The 21849-nt window shown below is 40.5% G+C and overlaps 1 protein-coding gene across 17 annotated transcripts in view; it reads left to right on the forward strand.

Moving 5' to 3' along the window:
- The window catches only part of kcnma1.L (potassium calcium-activated channel subfamily M alpha 1 L homeolog), a 673250-nt gene that overhangs the window by 164669 nt on the left and 486732 nt on the right, over positions 1-21849 (forward strand). For all 17 annotated transcript variants that reach the window (XM_041568337.1, XM_041568334.1, XM_018240308.2 and 14 more), the window contains 1 exon segment: positions 5075-5136. In XM_041568337.1, the coding sequence (XP_041424271.1) occupies positions 5075-5136 (62 nt within the window).

Consider the following 21849-nt stretch of genomic DNA (forward strand, 5'->3'; position numbering starts at 1 on the left):
GGAGTGATATGATATCACCCCCCCTTCCCCCCCCCCCAGCAGCCCATCAGCAAACAATGGGAATGTAACCAGATCACAGCTCACTGGTAGATATAAGGACAACACTCAATAGTAAAAATCCATGTCCCTCTGCAATTCCTTCAGTTACATTGAGTAGGAGAAACAATAGCCTTTCAGGAAGCATTTCCATAGTGCAGCACTGACTCTTACTGAAAGCACATGACCAGGCAAAATTAAAAGATGTGCTACAATTATTAATGGGCCGTCTGCTTCCACATGGATTTATGATAAAATGCTGATACTATTAAAGGGCTGGTGCCCCTACCAGTGTTGCAGTTGGGTTATAATGTTACAAACAGGCTTTGTTTCTGCAGTACCAATAATTATAATTTAAGGAGCTGGTGCCCTCATTCTTAAAAGTACTAATGTTGCTACATTTTAGCAAATTACAATATACCCATTTCTATGTTTTGTATGTAGTGTGTCTACACAGGATAAATGGTGTGTGTGTGTAACCTGTAAATACCCATCAATGAGCCATTCAAAGTTCTGTTTAACCTGTAAAAAAAACTTTCTTTGGAAACCACAACAGATCCTGTGTATAGCATGATCAAGAGAAGTTGAACTTTTGTCAAGAAATGTTTCTCCTGTTAGAGACCTATCAGTAGGAAGAAGAAGACTTAGAGGACAATTTCATTTCTTTGGTAGAAGAATTGATAAAGCCTATCAGAGATTAATTAAATCATCCAAAAAGAGCTGAGCCTCAGCCATCAACTAGTAATTCATTTAAGTCATTGTGGAGAGATTGGTTCACTTTTTTTTCTTCATGATGCTATTAAATAAATCATTATTGCAGAATGGGAAATGGTGAAGCTAGATTCAAAGTTCAAATAAAAGCTCAAAAGTTGTATCCTTTTTATAAAGAACAGAACGTTATATGGGATCTCCTAAGGTTGATGCAACTGTGGCAAGGTAGTCAAGGAAAACTGTCCTATTAGTTAATAGCTTCAGAATTCCTATGAATATAAAATTTGAGTCATCTTAAAAAAAAATTATTTGGCAGTAACCTGTAGGCCAGCTGTTGCCTTACTTTGGTGTCCAGAGCAATGCAAGCTTGGGTGACCAATGTGGAGTGAAGGGATACAAGATAATCACATTTCTTTCAAGTTAGCCAAAGTAGCCTTAAGTGCCATAGTTTGAACTCTATTGGCCAGAAGGTTGATATGGCTAAAGTCATGGACAAGGCTTTAAGTAAATATATGTAACATTCCTTTTGAATAGGACATGTTGTTCAGTCCCTAGCTGAAAGAAATAAAAGATCAGTGTTCTTGCAGGCCAGGAAGAGTATATATATGCTGACTCACAGATAACCCAGACTCAGAAGATTCCAGGAAGATTTTGTCATTTTTCCAGGGTTTGGGCAAAATCAAAGGATTCCTGGGTTTTACAATCTCACAAGGGTATTTCTAAAATTCAATAAGGTTCAAAAGTAGAATTAATTTCATGAATCTCAGTCAGCACAGTAAAATATATTTACTGGATTACATAAAACAACTCTAGCAATTATATCCATTCCCGGGTATCAAAAGGGAAAGGGCTGCTACTCTATACTGCTGCCAGAAATCAATTTCTGATGATTCTGATGATAACAATCTTTCAAAACGTAATCCTTGAGAACAATAATATTCCAACTGCAGGGTCTTGTCAGAGGTTTCTTAAGTTTACTATAGAAGAACAGCACTTTCCATTCACTTATCTGCCATTTGGCCTAGTAATTTTTTTCAAGGTTTTCTTCTATGGAAGACAGTTTATGAACCTGTTAGGACAAAATAAAAATTTTATTTGATGTTTTGAAGGTTTCCCAGGCATTTGTAGTGCTGCTACATATTCCTCCATTGAAATTTGAATTTGGAGCCGTATGCAAATTAACCATCGCTAGTGTAACTTCGCTTAGCGAATCAACGCTAGCTCAACTTCGCAACCTTACGCTACCCCTGAGTGCAACTTCGGATTTTAGTGAATTTGCGAAGCGCTGGCGAAACTACGCCTGGCGAAGTGCGGCGAAGTTACATCTGGCGCAGCTACGAATCTTAGTGAATTTGCCCCTCTGTGTCTTATTTTTTTTTTACTTAATTTCTCATTCTTTAATATTGCTAAACTAAATTCCTCATATTAATAATGCCATATTAAACAGGAAAAGAGAAAATGAATATATTTACAAAAAATTTATTTTCCTGGTTAATAGATAGTATACATTACAATTCTGGCATGCCTAGGGATGGAGGAAGTTTGATTTGTTTATTGCTAATACATGTATTCTGTCCAGTTGGGAAGAAGATCACATTTTTCTAAATTATACAATCAAATTACCATAAAAGAAAATTTTTGTAGGTATGATATTTATTTTCACTTTTCTTCACCAAATAATTTTCTTTACTGTAGACAAGATAGGATTATGCCACTCTGGGTTTAACCAGTATATGTGCCTTTCCACCATACAGGGGCCCAAGGCAGATTGGGGACAAGGCATCCCCTCTGGGAATCAGGTGAAAAGTTGGTGGAGCTGGACATTGTATTTCACATAACCTACTAATTCATTAGTTCAGCAAGTAAAGACTTCTTTGTCGCAATTGAATTCCTGAGCTCTTGGGGTTAGTTGGAGGGATTAGTGTTCCCTCCTCCTACTCAGTTTAGCCATAACCCTTTTACTACTTCTTCTTGCCAACCTCGAACCCCACAACTACTTTTCCAGTGCTCTGGGAAGGGCCAATTTGGAAGAGCCAAATTTCTAGTTGAAACTATGATAATTCAGCTCTTAAAGTTACCAGGGTAGCGTTTTGCACCCATGCACAGACTTTTGTTTTTTGTAACAACAAAGCTATACATCAGTCATGGAAGTCCTCAGTAGAGAGAAGCAAGGTTTAAACAGGACTTTAAGTCATTATTCACCCACTGTGCTGAAAATACACAAAACATAACTTTTATAATTTGCACAAAGTCTATTACTTCTTACTTCTAAGGGCTATAGTAGAGGTTAATACTAGTCAGTCATTCATGATTTCAAATGGTTTTTAGGTAGATTATTACAAAACAATAATGTTACACAAAGAGTTCAGTGGTAATTTTGTGCATGATGAAGGCTACACAAATCTTTTGATGGAGCACAGTTGGACAGCCATTTTCGGAGGATATTTTACAGTGCCTTTTGTATTTTTTTCTGGTCTATATGGGGAAAAAGCAAAAATAAAAAAATAATTTTAAAACAACGACTAAAATATATATGGCTGTAGTTAAGAATTTGCTTAGTTAGAGAGAGTAACTGAGATATGATTGTATATTGATATGGACTACATTTTGCATTCTTTTAGTTTTTTCAACCTGCTCTCTTGGCTGTCAGGCGCACGTTGCAGTAGCAAACAATTCCGATTGTGTGCTGTGCGGGGGACCTTAAAGGAATTGTTCAGTGTAAAAATAAAAACTGGGTAAATTGATAGGCTGTGCAAAATACAAAAATGTTTCTGATATAGTTAGTTAGCCTAAAATATAATGTATAAAGGCTGGAGTGATTTGATGTATAACATGTCAGTCAGAACACTACTTCCTGCTTTTCAACTCTCTTGGTTTACACTGACTGGTTACCCTGGTTACCAGGCAATAACCAATCAGAGACTTGAGGGGGGCACATGGGTCATATCTGTTGCTTTTGTATCTGAGCTGAATGCTGAGGATCAATTGCAAACTCACTGAACAGAAATGTACCATGTGGCCCCCCTTCAAGTCGCTGACTAACTCAGAGTTATAGAGCTGAAAAGCAGGAAGTTGGATTCTGGCTGTTTTATTAGACATCTGTTCACTCCAGCCTTTATATATTACATTTTTGGCTAACTAACTAATTAGAAACATTTTTTATTTTGCACAGCCTATCTATTTACACAGTTTTTATTTTCACACTGACCTGTTCCTTTAAGGTCAGGTAATCTAGTGGGCCCAAGATGTACCAGTCCAATGCACATGATAGTTGGATATAAGTTTTCATTAATCTTCAACATACCATCACTTATGAAATGCCAGGTGAGTAGTTTAGTAGTTTAATATCTTTCCTTTCACTGGTCCTAGTTTGAGGGTGAGATCAAATCAAATTTAAAATTTTCTTGTGCAAAGTGGTCAGAGCTTCTATAATCTTGACCTGAAGCCCATTGCATCGCTTACTGATGGATGCTGACCTTGTAGGGGGGTTTTGAGCACTATACACAGTTGTCAGCTATTGCTAAAGATTTATGTAAATACTTCACTGTTTTTATCCAGTAGAAAGACAAAAGCGCAAAAAATGGTTTTAAATTTTCCACATTTTATCCACCTCATTCACTGATATTGTACTAGTTATTGGTTGTATGTCTATACGTGTACTCTCATATGTGGTTCCATTCTCTGCAGGACAATCCTGAATGGCTTACCCCATAAAGGGCAATTCTTACCAAAAATGGGTGGGATTTGAGGTGGATCAAGGCTTGTCTGGGTATAACTAGGGTTGCCATATGGCTGGTATTTTAACAGCCTGGCTGGTGAAAATAATACATGATGCCAATGTTATTAATGGGAAAGAAAGATAAAAAAAGATAAGGTGGAAACCCTAGGTATAACTGGACATGACTAGAATGGATAAATGGTGGCACCAAAATTGTCCCATTTTTGGAATACCAATTGTTAGCTGCTGTTATATGAAGTATCATAAAAATTAGAATTTACTGCACCTTCCCTCATTAAAAAAACCCTTTGTTTACATGGCAACATTTGACATAGATCAAAGTGTTAATTGCTGACATGGATAGGGTTAAATGGTTGACTGAGCAAAGATTTTGACCAATTTTATGGTATTTGCCTGATCAAACAGGAGAACACTGTTAAAAAAGAAAGAAAAACAATGGGGGGGGGATAAATGCTCTGATAATTGAGCCACATAAAAGTAATTTAACAAAATGGTAAGTTTTCAGCTGGCCCAGCTTTTTTTTAAAAAAAATTGGATCTTGATTCTATATTTTGACCTTCACGTAACTGTTTTATATTTTTCCTACAGGTTGTGACAGTCTTTGCTCTGAGCATTGGAGCACTTATGATATACTTTATTGACTCATCAAAGTGAGTATGCTTGTCTATATTTTTAATATTTGGACCTTCATTCTTACTATGTCTAGACAAATTTATGTCTAGATGTTTTGGTATATTTATCTTTAATATGTCTCATATTGATTGCATAGCTGGTTCAGTAGTGTCTATGTGGATTTACACTGTGCGGTATCTTATTAGCTTCTGCATCTAATATGAAATAGGTGCTTCATGCTAAGTAACCTTAGTAAAAAAAAAAAAAAAAAAATGGTGACCTTATTACGAAATGTGGTTCAAGCTCTCAGCTTATTGTTAAAAAATGTATTGTCAAATTTATTGTTAAATAGCATTAATGATATGTAAAGGAAGGACAATGTTGTCACCATATATTTTCTTAAAGAAGAATTTTCATAAAATGGTTGTGCAGTGTTTCTAGAACTTTTTTGTGGTAATGTTAATGAATGCTGCAAAGTTTTTACCAGTTCTGGTAACTTATAGCTGGATATCAGAGAAAGATTTATGAAAATTCCAGCTGGGGAAATCTGATGGTTTCCTTGTAGTTTTCATGTTACCATAATTATTAAAATGTATTGAATCTGGAAAGTGGCATATTTATTAAAAGGAAACCATTTTTACTTTCTTACGATTGATGTAACCGCTTGTAAAGTTACATTTAATTTCAGCTAAATGTTGGACTAACAACCAACTGATTCTGTAAATCCCTGGAAAAAACATGCACTATGTTAATTTTAAAGCAGTGCAAGTGTATAGTAATGCAGAAAATGATTTGTATATCTGGCTGTTGGTTTTATTAGGGGTAATTACTGTTGTACCCTAGGCTTTAAAATGGCATGCTAGTTTTTGACTGGGCCCACCGGGATACCAGGAAAACTAAAGTGTGCACAGGTGTCAGCGAGCCCTACTGAATCCTAACCAAATTAGCCTCTTTTATGGTCATTCACAAAAAGGAAGATGAAAGAATACATTTTAGTATGTAAAAAAGAGACAATAAAAAGGTGAGGATGAGAGGACAATAAATAGTTTGGAGAGTGGGCCTATGGGCTAAGGTTTTTGGGTGGGCACATGCTGGTTTTCACAGGTTTGCACGCTCTCTGGTTTATGGTTTTGAACTGGATTTCCTATTTTGCCAGGTAATGTTTTTAATTCTGGAAAGTGTTGTTCTAAAAATAATATCCGAGTATCCGTATAGTGTATGAAGTGTTGAGTCTTCAATTTACCACAGCCAGGTAAAAGTATGCAACCAAGGTTCCCAGGGATGAAACAGATTATCCAGCCAAGAGACAGCAAGTTATGCAGAGGTCTTTCAAAATGTGCCCACAGGTTATACTTCCTTCCTTCTTCTCTACATCTTCTTCTTCTCAGCCAAAACCAGCTCCATTGTTATAATGTTTCTATGCCATTGACTCAAATGGGGAATTGTTATGATTGACTGATGACAAGTTAAACAGGAAAATCAGCTAATTTCTTTAGATGTCCTTTTTACCAATAACAACTGCACAAACAGTTCCTCTTTGAAATGTAAAAGACCCTTTACAGATGGTTTCTCAGGGTATGTCATCCACCTGTTTGCATATCAGTTAGGAAACCAAGTATCCTATCTTATTTTGCATTTTATTACACTACAGGATGGGCTCCTTTAAAATAGGCAGAAACTAGAGTTTGGGTCATATTAGGATATCTACTACCTAACAGGGGGTTAATTACAATCCTTTGAAGTAGGCAGGAACTAAGAAATGTGTGTACAGCTGTCATTGGTAAATGCTAGAGTTATCAATGGTAGGCACCATTTATTGGGAAAGATATCTTATATTCATATATACATAGGTCTTACAAATATTACTATACTCCCCCACTTGGATCAGTTCTACCCAGCTGTCATTGGTAAATGCTAGAGTTATCAATGGTAGGCACCATTTATTGGGAAAGATATCTTATATTCATATATACATAGGTCTTACAAATATTACTATACTCCCCCACTTGGATCAGTTCTACCCAGAAAACGATCCACACGAAGAATCTCCCTTTTTTAAACTAGCTGGCATTTCATAAGTGTAGACAGTTCTAAATGTTTCTTTGTTTCCCATGCCCTCTTAACTTGTATCCGACCACAACAATAGAAAACAAATAGAAAACAAACAAGTATGAATTAAACCACAACAAAAAACATAGAAATAGTTCTTAACAATGGGTGTGTGTAAGTATTATAGGGTATGCTCCACCAAGGCTCCTGGAAATGTGTCCAATTCAATGCAAGTGGAGGTATTGTCTTCAAATGGAGGAATTATGGATTCCCATTCACCAAATCCATTTTGGGTAATGTCCATAACTGTTTGCTTTATTTTAATATTCACATATATTTCTTCATCCTCTATCCTCGGCATGCCTGTTGTCAAATTCACATACCACCCAGTCAAAGGTGCCTGGCCACGCAAATGAAGTGTCAAGAACACTTACCCTGGTGGTCTAGTGGTTATTTGACTCCGATTCTGCCTCATCCCATCTGATTGATTGCCCGGTTTTGACCCTTGCCTGCCTGCCCTCGCTTTGAACGCTGCCTGCCCAGACCCGGCCTGAATCGTTTACTCTTGACTTTCTGCCTGCCTCGACATGGCCTGATCCGACTACTCTATTGCCTCACACCTTGTACTACGACCTTCTGTCCAAAGACTTTGTTCTACAGTCATGCCCCTCTGCCTATCCAGAACCCTCATCTTGCACCTCTCGTTTAAGTCCAGGTGGCATCCAAGTAAGCCGAGGGCTCCTCCCGAGGCCCAAAGGCGGTCACACTACTGGTGAAGCACGAGCCAAGACCAGGATGCCTGGTGTTTGTTCTGGTGTTGGGTGCCGACCGTTACATGAAGGTACCCCTAATGCACAGACTTTTGGGCCCACTCCATGTATAATTCTCTTCCATCCCTGGTTCAGCATCTGCAGCTTAAAGGGATACTGTCATGGGAAAAACATTTTTTTTCAAAATGAATCAGTTAATAGAGCTGCCCCAGCAGAATTCTGCACTGAAATCCATTTCTCAAAAGAGCAAACAGATTTTTTTATATTTAATTTTGAAATCTGACATGGGGCTAGACATTTTGTCAATTTCCCAGCTGCCCCAAGTCATGGGACTTGTGCTCTGATAAACTTCAATCACTCTTTACTGCTGTGCTGCAAGTTGGAGTGATATCACCCCCCTCCCTTTTCCCCCAGCAGCCAAACAAAAGAACAATGGGAAGGTAACAAGATAACAGCTCCCTAACACAAGATAACAGCTGCCTGGTAGATCTAAGAACAGCACTCAATAGTAAAAACCAATGTCCCACTGAGACACATTCAGTTACATTGAGAAGGAAAAACAGCAGCCTGCAAGAAAGCATTTCTCTCCTAACGTGCAGGCACAAGTCACATGACCAGGGGCAGCTGGGAAATTGACAAAATGTCTAGCCCCATGTCAGATTTCAAAATTGAATATAAAAAAATCTGTTTGCTCTTTTGAGAAATGGATTTCAGTGCAGAATTCTGCTGGAGTAGCACTATTAACTGATGCATTTTGAAAAAAAAACATGTTTTCCGATGACAGTATCCCTTTAACAAGACAAGTTCCAGAGTGCATAGCAGTACACCGATCCATATGCTATAGCTGTTCAGGGGTGCAGGAGCAAAGCCATGCACGGTCGCGTCTATCACAGCTGTAATCATGCCTTTCCTTCTCCTTTAATATCAATTTAAATGACAACCATTTATGTTCTGTGTTTTTTGCTGAAAACATAATGCCCCAATCTATGCTCTGAAGGGCAGCCCTCAACGCACTAAAATTTGCTTTTTTGAAATTCATGGTTTTTGTTGCCCCAGACATTAAATGATATGCCCCATGTTTTTTTTTTTGCACCAGACATTAAATGATATAACATTATGGTCACTATTACGCAGGGGTTCAATGACTTGCACATTTGCTGTAAGTTCTGGGTCATTAGATCCAGAATAGCATTTTTTCTGGTAGGCTCCTCAACAACCTGTGCCATATATTTGTCATGCAACATGTTTGTAAACTTGTTTCCATTAACTGATCTGGCAGTACTGTTGCTTCAGTCAATAGCCAGGTAATTAAAATCCCCAATTATCATTACTTTACCCAAACTAGAACCCTTTTCTATTTGCATCAGAACCTTAGCCTCCTCCTCACTTACATTAGGGGGTCTATAGCATACTCCTACAATTAATTTGCTGGACTCTTTACAATTTGTGAAGAATTCCAACCATAAGACTTCTTCTCCCTCAATTTCTAATATCATCTCCTCCTTTATATATGCTTTTGAATCCTGCCTAACAAAACAGACACACCCCTCCTCCTTTTTTATTGCTTCTGTCCCTCCGAAACAAAGTATAGCTGCTGATATTAACTGCCCAGTCATGCGACTCATTCAGCCATGTTTTGGCCACACCAATAGCATCATATTTTCCTTCCATCACCTCCAGCACCTTCCATTTTACCATTTTTTTTTACCATCCTTGCATTTGCAAACATACATTTAATACTGGTACTATATTGAACAAATGATATGTGGTCCTCCCTTTCCTTAACAGTACCCCCAATTAAATCTCCTCGCCCACTTCCCCTTCCTTTGCCCGCTAGCCTTTAGCCGACTGAGAAAGCAGCCCAGCTCTCCAAAAACCCAAACTCCTTCTCCCTACACCAATCTCTCAGCCACATATTAATCTTCCTAAGGTCCCTCTGTCTTCTTAATGGTGCTTGTAGCACAGGTTATATCTCTGAGAAAATTACCTTGGAAGTTACCTTGAGGACTTCACCTCCTCCTATATCTTTGTCATCGGTAGCTATGTGTACCAAGACCGCCGGGTCTTCCCCAGCCCCTCCCAATAATCTGTCCACTAGTTGCGTGCCGAACCCTAGCACCAGGCAAGCAGCAGACTGTTCGGCTTGAAGGATCCTTGCGGCAGATTACCCTATCCACCTTTCTAATAATTGAATCCCCTATAACTAAAATCTGCCTTTCCTTCCTTGCCCTCCCCTACCACCCATATTGGAGCCATTGCCTCCCAGGGTGCTCTGAGAGTCAGCCTGCTCCATACATGCCATTTCAGAGCTTTCCTCGAAAATGTATTCTGTAATCGATAAACGTAACGCTTTGCTGTTGTAATGTTGGTGTAGGCAGCCATCTTAGGTCATTATGCCTAATTCTGTGCCAGAGCCAGCAATGAACAATACAACTGCTTTCAGATAAGCTATTGTACATACAGAATCTCTGTATATAGTATATTTTACGTGGCAAAGAATTGCCTGGAGCCGCCCATGCCACTTCCTATAATAAATTGAAGCTGACACAGCAAGTATAGGTGCATATAAACACACTGCACAGCAAAGCTTTATCACTTGTTGCAGTGTCAGGTGCACACTGATTTCCCACTGCCAGTGACAACATCCAAAATTGATATTCCAGTCCAGCAGCTCACTGAATTAGTGAATTATTTTTTATTAATTAGTGCCACAATATAGTGACATTTTGGGCTAGATAAAGGGCTGGCATAAAGCCCAAAACTTTGCCATTTTTGTGGCACAAAAAAACATTGTTTTATTTACTATTTCAGTGTGCTGCTGGATTAGAATCTCTATTCAGCAAGTACAGGTTGTTCTTGTTCCATTTTAATAACCACCTGTACCAGCAGTGTTTGTTAGTTAGGTTGCGGAACAGACTACATATACCAGGATGCACTATGAGAATGTTGCTCATTACAAGGTAGTGAACAAGACTGCAATATATTCATGCAAATCATCAACAATTATTGCACAAGGTACCATGACCCCAACGCCACAGCAGTGGACACTTTAACCATCAACTGGGACTTCGATCTAGTCTGTATTTCCACCATTACCCATGATTCACAAAGTGCTGCTAAAGCTCAAGCTGCACCATACCACAGCCATTGTAATTGCCCCATACTGGCCCAGGAGGGCATGGTTCTCAGACTTACAGAACATGTGACCGACCCTTGGAGACTACCACTGTGGACAGACCTTCTGACAAGCCGCACAACATATGCGACCCCGTTGTCGGTCTCCAACACCACAATGGGACGCTAGTTCTCCATGCTATAAAAAAACACCTTTCTTCAGGTCCCCAGGCAGCACACCAAAGAGAGATAGGCTCCTCCTCCTAGGGACAGGAAACAACATAAAAACCCCCTCCCCTTCCACTGTTCCCCTGTGTTTTTGTTTCCTGTCTTAGGGACTAGGTAAGTATACAGGAGTCCAGCTGGATTCCTGATATGCCCTGAGGGTGGGTAGGACATGTTGCCGGCCTATTGACCATTCACCACTAGCTGTGGGCTCACGGTTTTATCCCCCTCTATCTATTTCCCTCTCCCCCCCCTTTTATCGCGCTCCAGCTGGGGTTGCAGGGGGGGGGGTGTTGGGCTTTTCAGCATTGGACTGTGCTGCACTGAGGATACTGCACAATTTTCTATGGGGAGTCTGCTTACGCCTCTCCTCTCTCTCCCTCCCCCCTTGATCACACTTCAGCGCTGCAGGTGGGGAGTTGGTTTGCAGTGTGTCTGTTACCTGCTTAAGCTGCAGGTGACGTTGGTGCTGCCTCTCTCCTCCATGCAGCTTGGTGTAGGAGGTGAGCGGGGCAGCACTGATTGCAGCCAAGTCTAGTACTTCTGGGTTGTGGGTCACGTGATGACCCGGCGCCAAATTTAAATCTCAGTTTTTCGGTTTGTTGCTGTAGCCTCCCTAACACTGCGGCTGCTATGATTTTTGGCTACAGTTCTGGTAAGCTAACCTGCTGTTGGGTTAGAAGCTGTTTTGAGGGATCTGTGCTGCAAATTTTTTTTTCTGTTTTACTCATGTCCTCCCGCTCTGAAGATAGAGACCAGGAGAGAGCAATATCTGCGTTATGCAAAACAAAGCTTCCTCGCGATTTTCCAAAAAGGATTTGTCCGGATTGTTTTCAAGAGAATTTTCAGCAAGAAATGTCTGAATCTATGTTACAGTTCCTGGTTCAAGTCTAATATGCAGCAGACCTTTGAGTCATTTAAAGCCCCTACTCAATCTCATCCTCAAGCAAGTACTTCTGCGGCTTCGCAGTTGGAGGCGCCAGACATACAGGATATTTTGATAGCTTCATCAGATGAGGATGTAAGAGAAGATGCTCACATATTTTCGGTAGAAAATATAGATCACTTGGTTGAGGCGGTACGATCTTCAATGATGAAGACAAGCCACGTTCAAAACAGTATTTGATGTTTTTAGGTCGCAGGAAGGCGCCTAGAGTGTTTCCAGTGCATAATGTTATTTCAAGTATTATTTCCAAAGAGTGGTTAAAGCCGGAAAAGAAGCTGAGGCTGACTAGGAAATTGAAAGTCCTTTTTCCTTTTGATAACAAGGTAGCGGCCGTCTGGGATATTCCACCTAAAGTTGATGTAGAAGTCACCAGACTGGCAAAAAAGACTACTATTCCGGTTGAAGATGGAGCTAGTTTTAGGGATCCTATGGATCGTAAAGTTGATGCTGCCCTCAAGAAGCTATTTGAATTCTCGGCAGCTGGATTTAGGCCAGGTGTGGCCACAGCTTGTGTCATTCGCTCGATTAAACTTTGGCTTACCCAGCTGGATCAAGACATGGAAGATGGTGTTTCTAGGGAAGATATGAAGACTTCACTAGAGATTATTAAAATGGCTACAGATTATTTGTGTGATGCTTCAGTAGAAAGCATTGGGATGGCAGCTAGTTCTTCTGCATTGGAAGTAGCTGGAAGGCAAGCTCTGTGGCTTAAACATTGGGCAGCGGATTTGGCCTTGAAAAACATGCTTTGTGCTATGCCCTTTGAAGGTCCCTTTCTGTTGGGAAGGAGTTAGAGGCTCTGGTTTCTAAATTAGGAGAAACAAAGACAATTTTTGCCTCAGGATAGGCGTTTTTATCCTCAGAGGAATTTTTTTCGTCCATCAAATCAATACAAAGGATCGAAAGCTAGGAAGAAGACCTTTTTTCGTTCCGTCCATGGCAGACCAGGTAGACCGCAGAAAGGTGGCAATAGGTCAGAAGAATCTCGCAAGGCAGATAAGTTCTGATGCCAGGTCATTCCGACCGGTAGGGGGAAGACTTCGTTATTTTTTCCACGAGTGGACAAAGATCACCAGTGATCCTTGGGTTCTAAGTATAATCAAGGAAGGGTACAGTCTAGAAACCTCATTTTCTTTGCACAAGAGTTCCCAGAGAGTTTGTGAAGAGAACATTTCTTCTAAAGGGAATTCAAGCATTTATTTAGTCCCGTGAGTTTGTTCCTGTTCGTCGAGATGAAGAAGGGAAAGGAATCTATTCTTCAGTTTTTTTGGTCCCCAAACGGTCAGTGAAATTTTGAATGATAATCAACCCGGTCTATTTGAATACTTTCATGAAAAAGATTCATTTCAGAATGGAAGGTGTCAGATCAGCAGTTTCGATTTTGCAAGAAGGAGATTTCATGGCAACGATCAATCTTCAGGATGCCTACCTTCATCTTCCTATTTGGAAGGGACATCAACAGTTCCTGAGAATTGCCATCAGAGATCGGCACAGAACGAGCCATTATCAATTTGCAGCTCTGCCATTCGGTCTATCTTCATCCCCTCGCATTTTCACCAAAGTGTTGGTTGTGGTGGTAGCTTTTCTGAGAACCCAGAATATTCCGATTATCCCCTATCTGGACTATTGGTTACTGAAGGCGTCTTTCAGCATTCTGCTTCTCAGTCATCTACAGAAGACAATTTCTTGTCTGGAGACATTGGGTTTGAAGATCAATTATCAGAAGTAAGATCTCTTTCCATCTCAGAAGAAACAGTTCCTGGGGGTCCTGCTGGACTCGGAATAATGCCGTATTTACCTTCCTCAGCTGAGGAAAATCAGCTTGTGCAGGTCCTTGGCGAGTCTCTCTCAGCTGAGAGTAGTCTCGGTCAGGCAAGCCATGCCAGCCTTGGGAACAATGACGGCGACGAAAGAAGTGGTGCCTTGGGCCACACTGCACATGAGGCCAATTCAGAGAACAATATTGAGAGTTTGGGATGGCACAGAGAGCTATCTCCTCATGTGATACACTCGCTCAGTTGGTGTTCCATGGTTCATAGAGCAGTGGCTCATTCTCACCACCGATGCCAGCCAGCTAGGATGGGGTGCAACCTTAGAGCAGAGTGTTTGACTCCTCAGGAGGCATCTCTCTCTTCCAACCACTGGGAGCTCCTGGCTGTTTGGAGGGCTCTCAAAAAAATGGCACATCTGACCAGAGGTCGACCAGTAAAGGTCAGAACAGACAACACTAAAGTAGTGGCTCATCTGAACAGACAGGGAGGAACTCACAGTCAAAGCCTGCTAGAACTAACTCTCAGGATTCTAGGCTGGGCAGAAATACATCTGCAGATGCTACAGGCAGTGTATTTAAGAGGGTCAGACAACATCCGAGCGGATTTCCTGAGCTGCAGTCTAATACTGCCTGGGGAGTGGTCTCTCAGTTAATCAGTCTTTCTAATGCTGAGTCGACCGTGGGGTTGTCAGACTGCAGATCTCATGGCTACAAGAGAAAACAGATTCTAATCCCTGTCTCCCCACGGAGGTCCTGCAGCAATAGATGTTATGCTTCAGTGTTGGAGAGGTGGTCTGGGATACATATTTCCGCCACTTCCGATGATAACTGAGTACTGAAGAAGATCAAATTGGACAAAGCCAGAGTCATTGTAGTGATTCCGTATTGGCCCAGTAGGGCTTGGTTTTCCCTACTGCTAGAGACGGCGGAGGATGATCCTGTATTATTGGGGGCCAGCAGAACTCTGCTTCATTAAGGGCCAGTGCACCATCCAAATCCCAGCAGACTAGCTCTGTCAGCATGGATCCTGAATGGCAGTCGCTGTCGCGGCAAGGATTGTCAACTGAAGTAATTTCAGTTATGGTTCATAGCAGGAAAGCTGGAACGAATAAGATCTATTCCAGAATTTGGAGAAGATTTTTTTTTTGGTGTAGAGATCACTGTATTGATCCACATATGGCTTCTGTTCCTCAAGTTCTACAGTTCCTTCCAGAGGGGTTTCATGTGGGTCTGAAACCAGCTATGGTTAGAGTTCAGGTGTCAGCCCTAGGAGCAGTGAAGGGCATGGCTTTGGGGGAAAATCTTCTTGTTAAGCAATTCATCAAAGCAACAAGTAGATTAAAACCTACTAGCAGCCTCTGTGTGTTTGGATCTTGTTAACTAACATAGGGGAACAGTGGGAGGGGAAGGTGTTTTTATGTTGTTTCCTGTCCCTAGGAGGAGGGGCCTATCTCTCTTTGGTGTGCTGCCTGAGGGGACCTGAAGAAAAGACAATTTACAGGTAAGAAATTCTAATCTTTGAACCCATGCATTCCATCACCGTAAAAATGCTCTCTCTAAAGGTGGCCTTCCTAGTAGCCATTGCATCTACAAGGCAAGTTTCGGAACTAGCAGCTCTATCCTGTGAATCTCCCCTCTGCATTATCCATGAGGATAAGGTGGTGCTTCGCACACAACCAGACTTTTTACTGAAAGTAGTCTCTGACTACCACATACACCAGATTATTCTTCTATCCTTACGCCCTAAATCCAGAACTCCAAGTGAAAAATCTCTTCACACACTATGGGGCACATTTACTTAGCTCGAGTGAAGGATTAGAAGGAAAAATACTTTGAATTTCGAAGTATTTTTTTGCCTACTTCGACCATCGACTTAGACTTCGAATCGAACGATTCGAACTAAAAATCATTCGACTATTCGACCATTCGATAGTGGAAGTACTGTCTCTTTAAAAAAAACTTCGACCACCTACTTCGCCGCCTAAAACCTGCCGAGCACCAATGTTAGCCTATGGGGAAGGTCCCCATAGGCTTTCCTAGCTTTTTTTGATCAAAGGAAATCGTTCGATCGATGGATTAAAATCCTTCGAATCGTTTGATTCAAAGGATTTAATCGCTCGATCGAACGATTTTTCCTACGATCGAATGAACGAAGGAAATGCGGTAAATCCTTTGACTTCGATATTTGAAGTCGAAGTATTTTACTTCGACGGTCGAATATCGAGGGTCAATTAACCCTCGATATTCGACCAATAGTAAATGTGCCCCTTAATGTCGTGAGAGCAATCAAGTACTATCTTCACAGGACACAGAATTTCCAAAAGTCTGACTCCTTGTTTGTACTCTTTGGACATTCACAACAGGGCAACAAGGCCAGTCCCACATCCATCAACAGATGGATCAGAGAAACCATTTCTCTGGCCTACACAACAAAGGGAAGACAAGCCTCTTTCAGGGTTTCAGTCCACTCCACGCGAGTGCCTCATGGGCACAGGCAAACCAGGCTTCAGAAGAGCATATCTGCCATGCTGCATGCTGCCACTTGGTCTTCAGTTCACACGTTTACAAAATTTTCTAAGTTTAATGTTTTTCCTCCTCACAGGCAGTTTAAAGGATTCTCCTCCTACATAAGCTATCGCTTAACTCTAACATCCAACTAAACCTTTGATGCTCCTTCTCTTTATTTTACTGCTACTATTTTTCCCACCCTTCTGCTTTGGGACGTAATCCTATGGTATCTCTGCTGCCGAGGGACAATAGAGAAAATGGGATTTGTATACAGCTGAAGCCATTTGGATTTGTGAGTTAAATGCGTCATGACTCAGGTTTAATTGAAGAAACTGTGTTATCTAAAGTCATCTTAACTCATTTAATGCATTTAACCTTTTCATTAGCACACCATTGTTCACAATTGTGAATGCTTTAATTAGATGGGATGTTGTGACGCAGTTTTCTGTGTTAAATGAGATAAATGGGATATCTGTGTTAATTATTCTGTGTCAAACAGACAAACCAAAGTGGCTGCATCTGTACTTTCCAATAAATCAATTTCTCATAGTCCAGAATATGCAGCACAGGATGTCCCACCCTCTGATAATATTCTACGCTTGATAACAACAACTAACATGGGATGGGCTAATGTTGGGAAGAGGAGGAGCAGAGGAGGAACTCTGCAGTTTTTTGCCTGTCATCCTGCCTCCTAAAGGGAAGTGGACATTAACCCTATGGTATCTGTGCTGCCTATTCCGGACTTTGAGAAATGGATTTATCGGTAAGTATACAAATCCCATTTTCTTTGTTACTTGTTTTGTTGTCCATGGAAATTTGATGTGCTGTATATACATTTGGATGCCTCTGCACACAACATAGTTTGGTAAATCTATGCATATTGGCATCAAACAGTTCAGTTGTCCCCTGGCCTTCATATTTATGCTGGTATGTTACGAAATGTGGAGCATATATGGGGTACAATGTAAGCTTAGAAATTTCATAAAAACCACTATGTTTAGCATGGCTTTGCAGTTTCATAGTTTTCAGTAGAAAGACATATTTACCCATTTTGGATTTTTAAGAATGTGTACTTTTGGAAAATACATGGTTTTCTAGAGTCTCACTACTGATGACACATAATACACATACTGGATGCATATATTGCAGCAGCCAGAGTGTCAGCTGTGAAAATTCATATGCACTGTTTTCATTTGGGGGTCTTTGTACACCACATAGTTTAGTAAATCTTTGTAAATTAGGCATCAAATTGTTCAGTAGACCCCTGGCTTTCATATTTAGGATGTTTAATGATGGTACATTACAAAATGTGGAGCACCTCCGAACTGTCCCTTTTTCGGGGGGACAGTCCCTCTTTTGACAGCTCAACCTGCAGTCCATTATTTGTACTGGAAAGTCCCTATTTTCAATGCACTGAACAGCCAGAAAAAGAATTTTTGTCCCTCTTTTTACATCCAAAATGTTGGGAGGTATGCTCATTACAAACAATGACAGCCTGTGTCTTACTGTTACATAAGACCTAGCGGTTGAATTATCTGGTGTCACTTTGTTATTAAAGTAACTTATGGTAGCTACATGTGATATATAGTGTTACCTTGAAGTAAATAGACCTAGCATTTTCTTGTGGGAAATTTAACAATAGAAGGAAAGCTAAGAATGGCCCAACAATCTAAAAGGTTATTAGGTGCACCTAGAGTGCTGTACAAGATGCCAATCTTTAAATACAGATGCAGCCACTTTGGTTTGTCTGTTTGACACAGAATAACTAAACACAGATATCCCATTTATCTCATTTAACACAGAAAACTGTGTCACAACATCCCATCTAATTAAAGCATTCACCATTGTGAACAATGGTGCTTTGGTATGCTAATGAAAAGGTTAAATGCATTAAATGAGTTAAGATAACTTTAGATAACACAGTTTCTTCAATTAACTCTGAGTCATGACGCATTTAACTCACAAATCCAAGTGGCTTCATCTGTAGTAGGAATGTATTTCTACTAGATTGTCAATTTATTTAAACAATGTTGTACAAGACTATGACAGATTCTATAAGGGCCATTTATTATGTGCAGGACAGGGTGCAAGGTAACACATGGGCACAAGCAGCTCTCTTCACTCTAAAACTTAAATGCTGGTAGGCCCCAAATAAATGTACTCTTTGAATAAGCACTGTGGGTATGCTTTTGTGCCCATAATTGCTCTTACACTTCTGTTTGGACTTATAGTATATTCTCATTATTTTTTATGAATGTGTCTTTGCTTGACTGCAGGTGAAGGTATAATTTACAAAAGAAGATATCTTTTGGAATCCTTCAGATAAATAAAAAAGTCTGCCATGTCTGTGAAAGTAAAATCAGCATGTCTTTCACTTGCAGTGACGCTTCTTAGGGCTCATTTACAATGGATAGATGGCAGGCAGGACTGGACTGGGATTCAAAATATGCCCTGGCATTCCTAGTACACAGAGGCTCAAACAGGCCCAAATAGCCTCCACCAACCCATTTAATAGTCACTTTCTATGGCATCTTACAGCAGCTGCTCTGGCATTTGCCAGAACCCACAGATTGCCAGTCTGGGCCTGATGGCAGGGTATAGAGTGAAAAAATGGACAGCAATTCCCCATTTTTTACACTTAACAGACTGCCTTCACACTCTTGAACTCATAAGACTGTGACACACAAGTTGTTTTGCTGCCGCACAAGCACAACATAGGGGAAGTGGTAAGGATGGCTCTGCTGCAGCAAGCATTTATTACTATATGAATGACGGTATGACCAATTTCAACAAAACTCTCAGGGACCATCCTTTCATTCAGCAACTATTTTTTGTTTAAAACACATTGGACCCATTCACATAATGGGGCTATGTATCTTAGGATCCAGTATTTTTGTTCATGTTAGCACATAATCATTAATTTTGGCCTAGCCCGAAACATGTTGTGTTTTGTATATTCCCAATAAAAGATTTTGCAGTTAAGAATACTGCTGTGGATTTGTCCTGCACTTGGATTTCTACTGATTGACTCTATTGGGGGATCAACACAGGATACCCCGCAGGATAACCAATCAAGCAAACAAACGGTGAGCTGCAGTCCATCTTTATATATAATAGACTAATCATTAATTTGGTCACAGAACAAAACAGGGAGAATATTCTAATCATGGAGTCGTCAACAACACTGTTCCCCCACCTCCGATATGCATATAATAAGGTGCAACCAAATGCAAGGAAAAAGTAAGGTGCTAAATGTTTATTTAATTTTATAGTATTTAATAAGTTTATCCACCTGGCATTTAAAGGGGTCAAGGAAACAGCCCTGCAACGGGTTAGGAGAATAATATAGCCCCTTATTAGAGTGAATACATAACACCAGAAATGGACATAGGATAAAAACAGATTACAAAAGTATCAAACTGAGCTGGAAATAAATACATATAAAAAAATAATCTTAGATTTAAAAGCATGCGAGGAGGCAGGATTCATTTAACCCCATAGGGACCAGGGAGTTAAGTTTTTTTATCCAAAAGATGTAGACGTAGAGGAGGGATGTGGACAATTGCAATATATCGGAACGTGGGCAATCTATGCCCTAGTTCCAAAAAATGTTTTGCTACTGGTTTGGTAGTGGTACTATAAGGCAGTACTTATAGACCAATAAGCATCCATTCTCAATCTAAGGGTCTGGTCAGTTTTGCCAACATAAGATAAATCACAGGGTCATGTAACCAGATAGTTTATATCATTTTTACAGCAGGTAATATGATGTCTAATTTTAAACCTTTTTTCTGATTGTGAGTGCAAAAAGGTTTGACCTGGTGTCATATATCTCCATGAAATGCAACTAGGACATCGAAAACAACCAGGTTTACACCCTGACAGCCAAGTCTGTGTTTTACTGCTGTAACTCTGTATTGGGTCACTCTTAAAGGAACAGTAACGTCAAAAAATAAGTGTTTTAAAGTAATGAAAATATAATGCAGTGTTGCCCTGCACTGGTAAAATTGGTGTGTTTGCTTCAGAAACATTGTTTATATAAATAAGCTGCTGTGTAGCAATGGGGGCAGCTATTCAAAGGAGAAAAAGCTCAAGTTACACAGCAGATAGCAAAAAAGCTCTGTCTGTCTAATTGTGTTATCTGTTATCCATTAGTTAACCTGTGCCATATAGCTGTTTTTCAATTTCTGCCATTGCTCCACAGCAGCTTGTTTATATGAACTATAGAAGTGTTTCTGAAGCAAACACATCAGTTTTACCAGTGCAGGGCAACAGTACATGATATTTTCATTACTTTAAAACACTTACATTTTTTGGTGTTACTGTTCCTTTAACCAAAATTAGTGCCTCTCTTATAACAGATCTTAGGAGTCAAAGCAACAACACTGGCCAACTCTCTTATAACAGATCTTAGGAGGCTCAGCCATAACACTGGCCAACTCTTTGTCCGCCCTTATAATGTTCCAATGTTTCCTCACTACTCGGCCAATATTTTTAGTTCAACTATTGTATTTGGTACTGAACACCAAGCCAGAATGTTTTTTTCCCCGTAAATCCACACCTTGGAATAGTTCATCAGCTTTATCCAATGCTTCTCTAAGTAATTGCTAGGGGTAGCCCCTCTCTCTAAACCTAGTCCACATCTCAGAAAGTTGCTACTCACTTGAGGAATGAGAAGAATTATTCCTCAAGACCCTACAGAATTGTGAAATCGGTAATGCTTTTTTCATATGACCGGGATGACCACTATCAGGGTCGGACTGGGCCGGCGGGACACTGGGAAAAAACCCAGTGGGCCCTTAGCCGGGCCAGATCCAAAATTCGGAAGCTTCTTCCTGCCGTGAAAAACATTTTGCCCATGTGCACACATGCGTTACATCGCGCATACGCACACAAGAGGTGCAGCGCTCCGGTGCGCAGGCTCAGCAAGGGAGGCCGATGGGCCCCCCAGTCCGACCCTGACAACTATCATAATATAATAAGACATTTTTGTGTGTTGGTTTCCGGTATAGTGTATTTTCAAGGTGGTCCCCATCAAGAAAATTAATCTTGTGAGGGTCAAACTTGTATGTAAATCACACAGGACTATCGATCTCATTAAAGGAGAAGTCAACCCCTACGTGCAAAAATCCCTCCCCCCCTCCTCTGTGTAGGCTCCCCCTCCTGGCTTACCTTTCCCCACAGGCAAATACCCCTAACTTGTTATTTACCCCTCCGTGCAGGTCCTCTCCTGCTGAGTTCACAGCAGCCATCTTCTCCTGAGCGCTCTTCTTCCTGGATTAAGCGACGTTTTCTGGCGCATGCGCAGTAGGAGGCATTTGCCAGTGCAGATCTACTGCGCATGTGACAAATCACTTTGTATTTTACA

Source organism: Xenopus laevis, chromosome 7L, assembly GCF_017654675.1.
Source record: "Xenopus laevis strain J_2021 chromosome 7L, Xenopus_laevis_v10.1, whole genome shotgun sequence".
In the NCBI taxonomy this organism is placed as follows: domain Eukaryota; kingdom Metazoa; phylum Chordata; class Amphibia; order Anura; family Pipidae; genus Xenopus; species Xenopus laevis.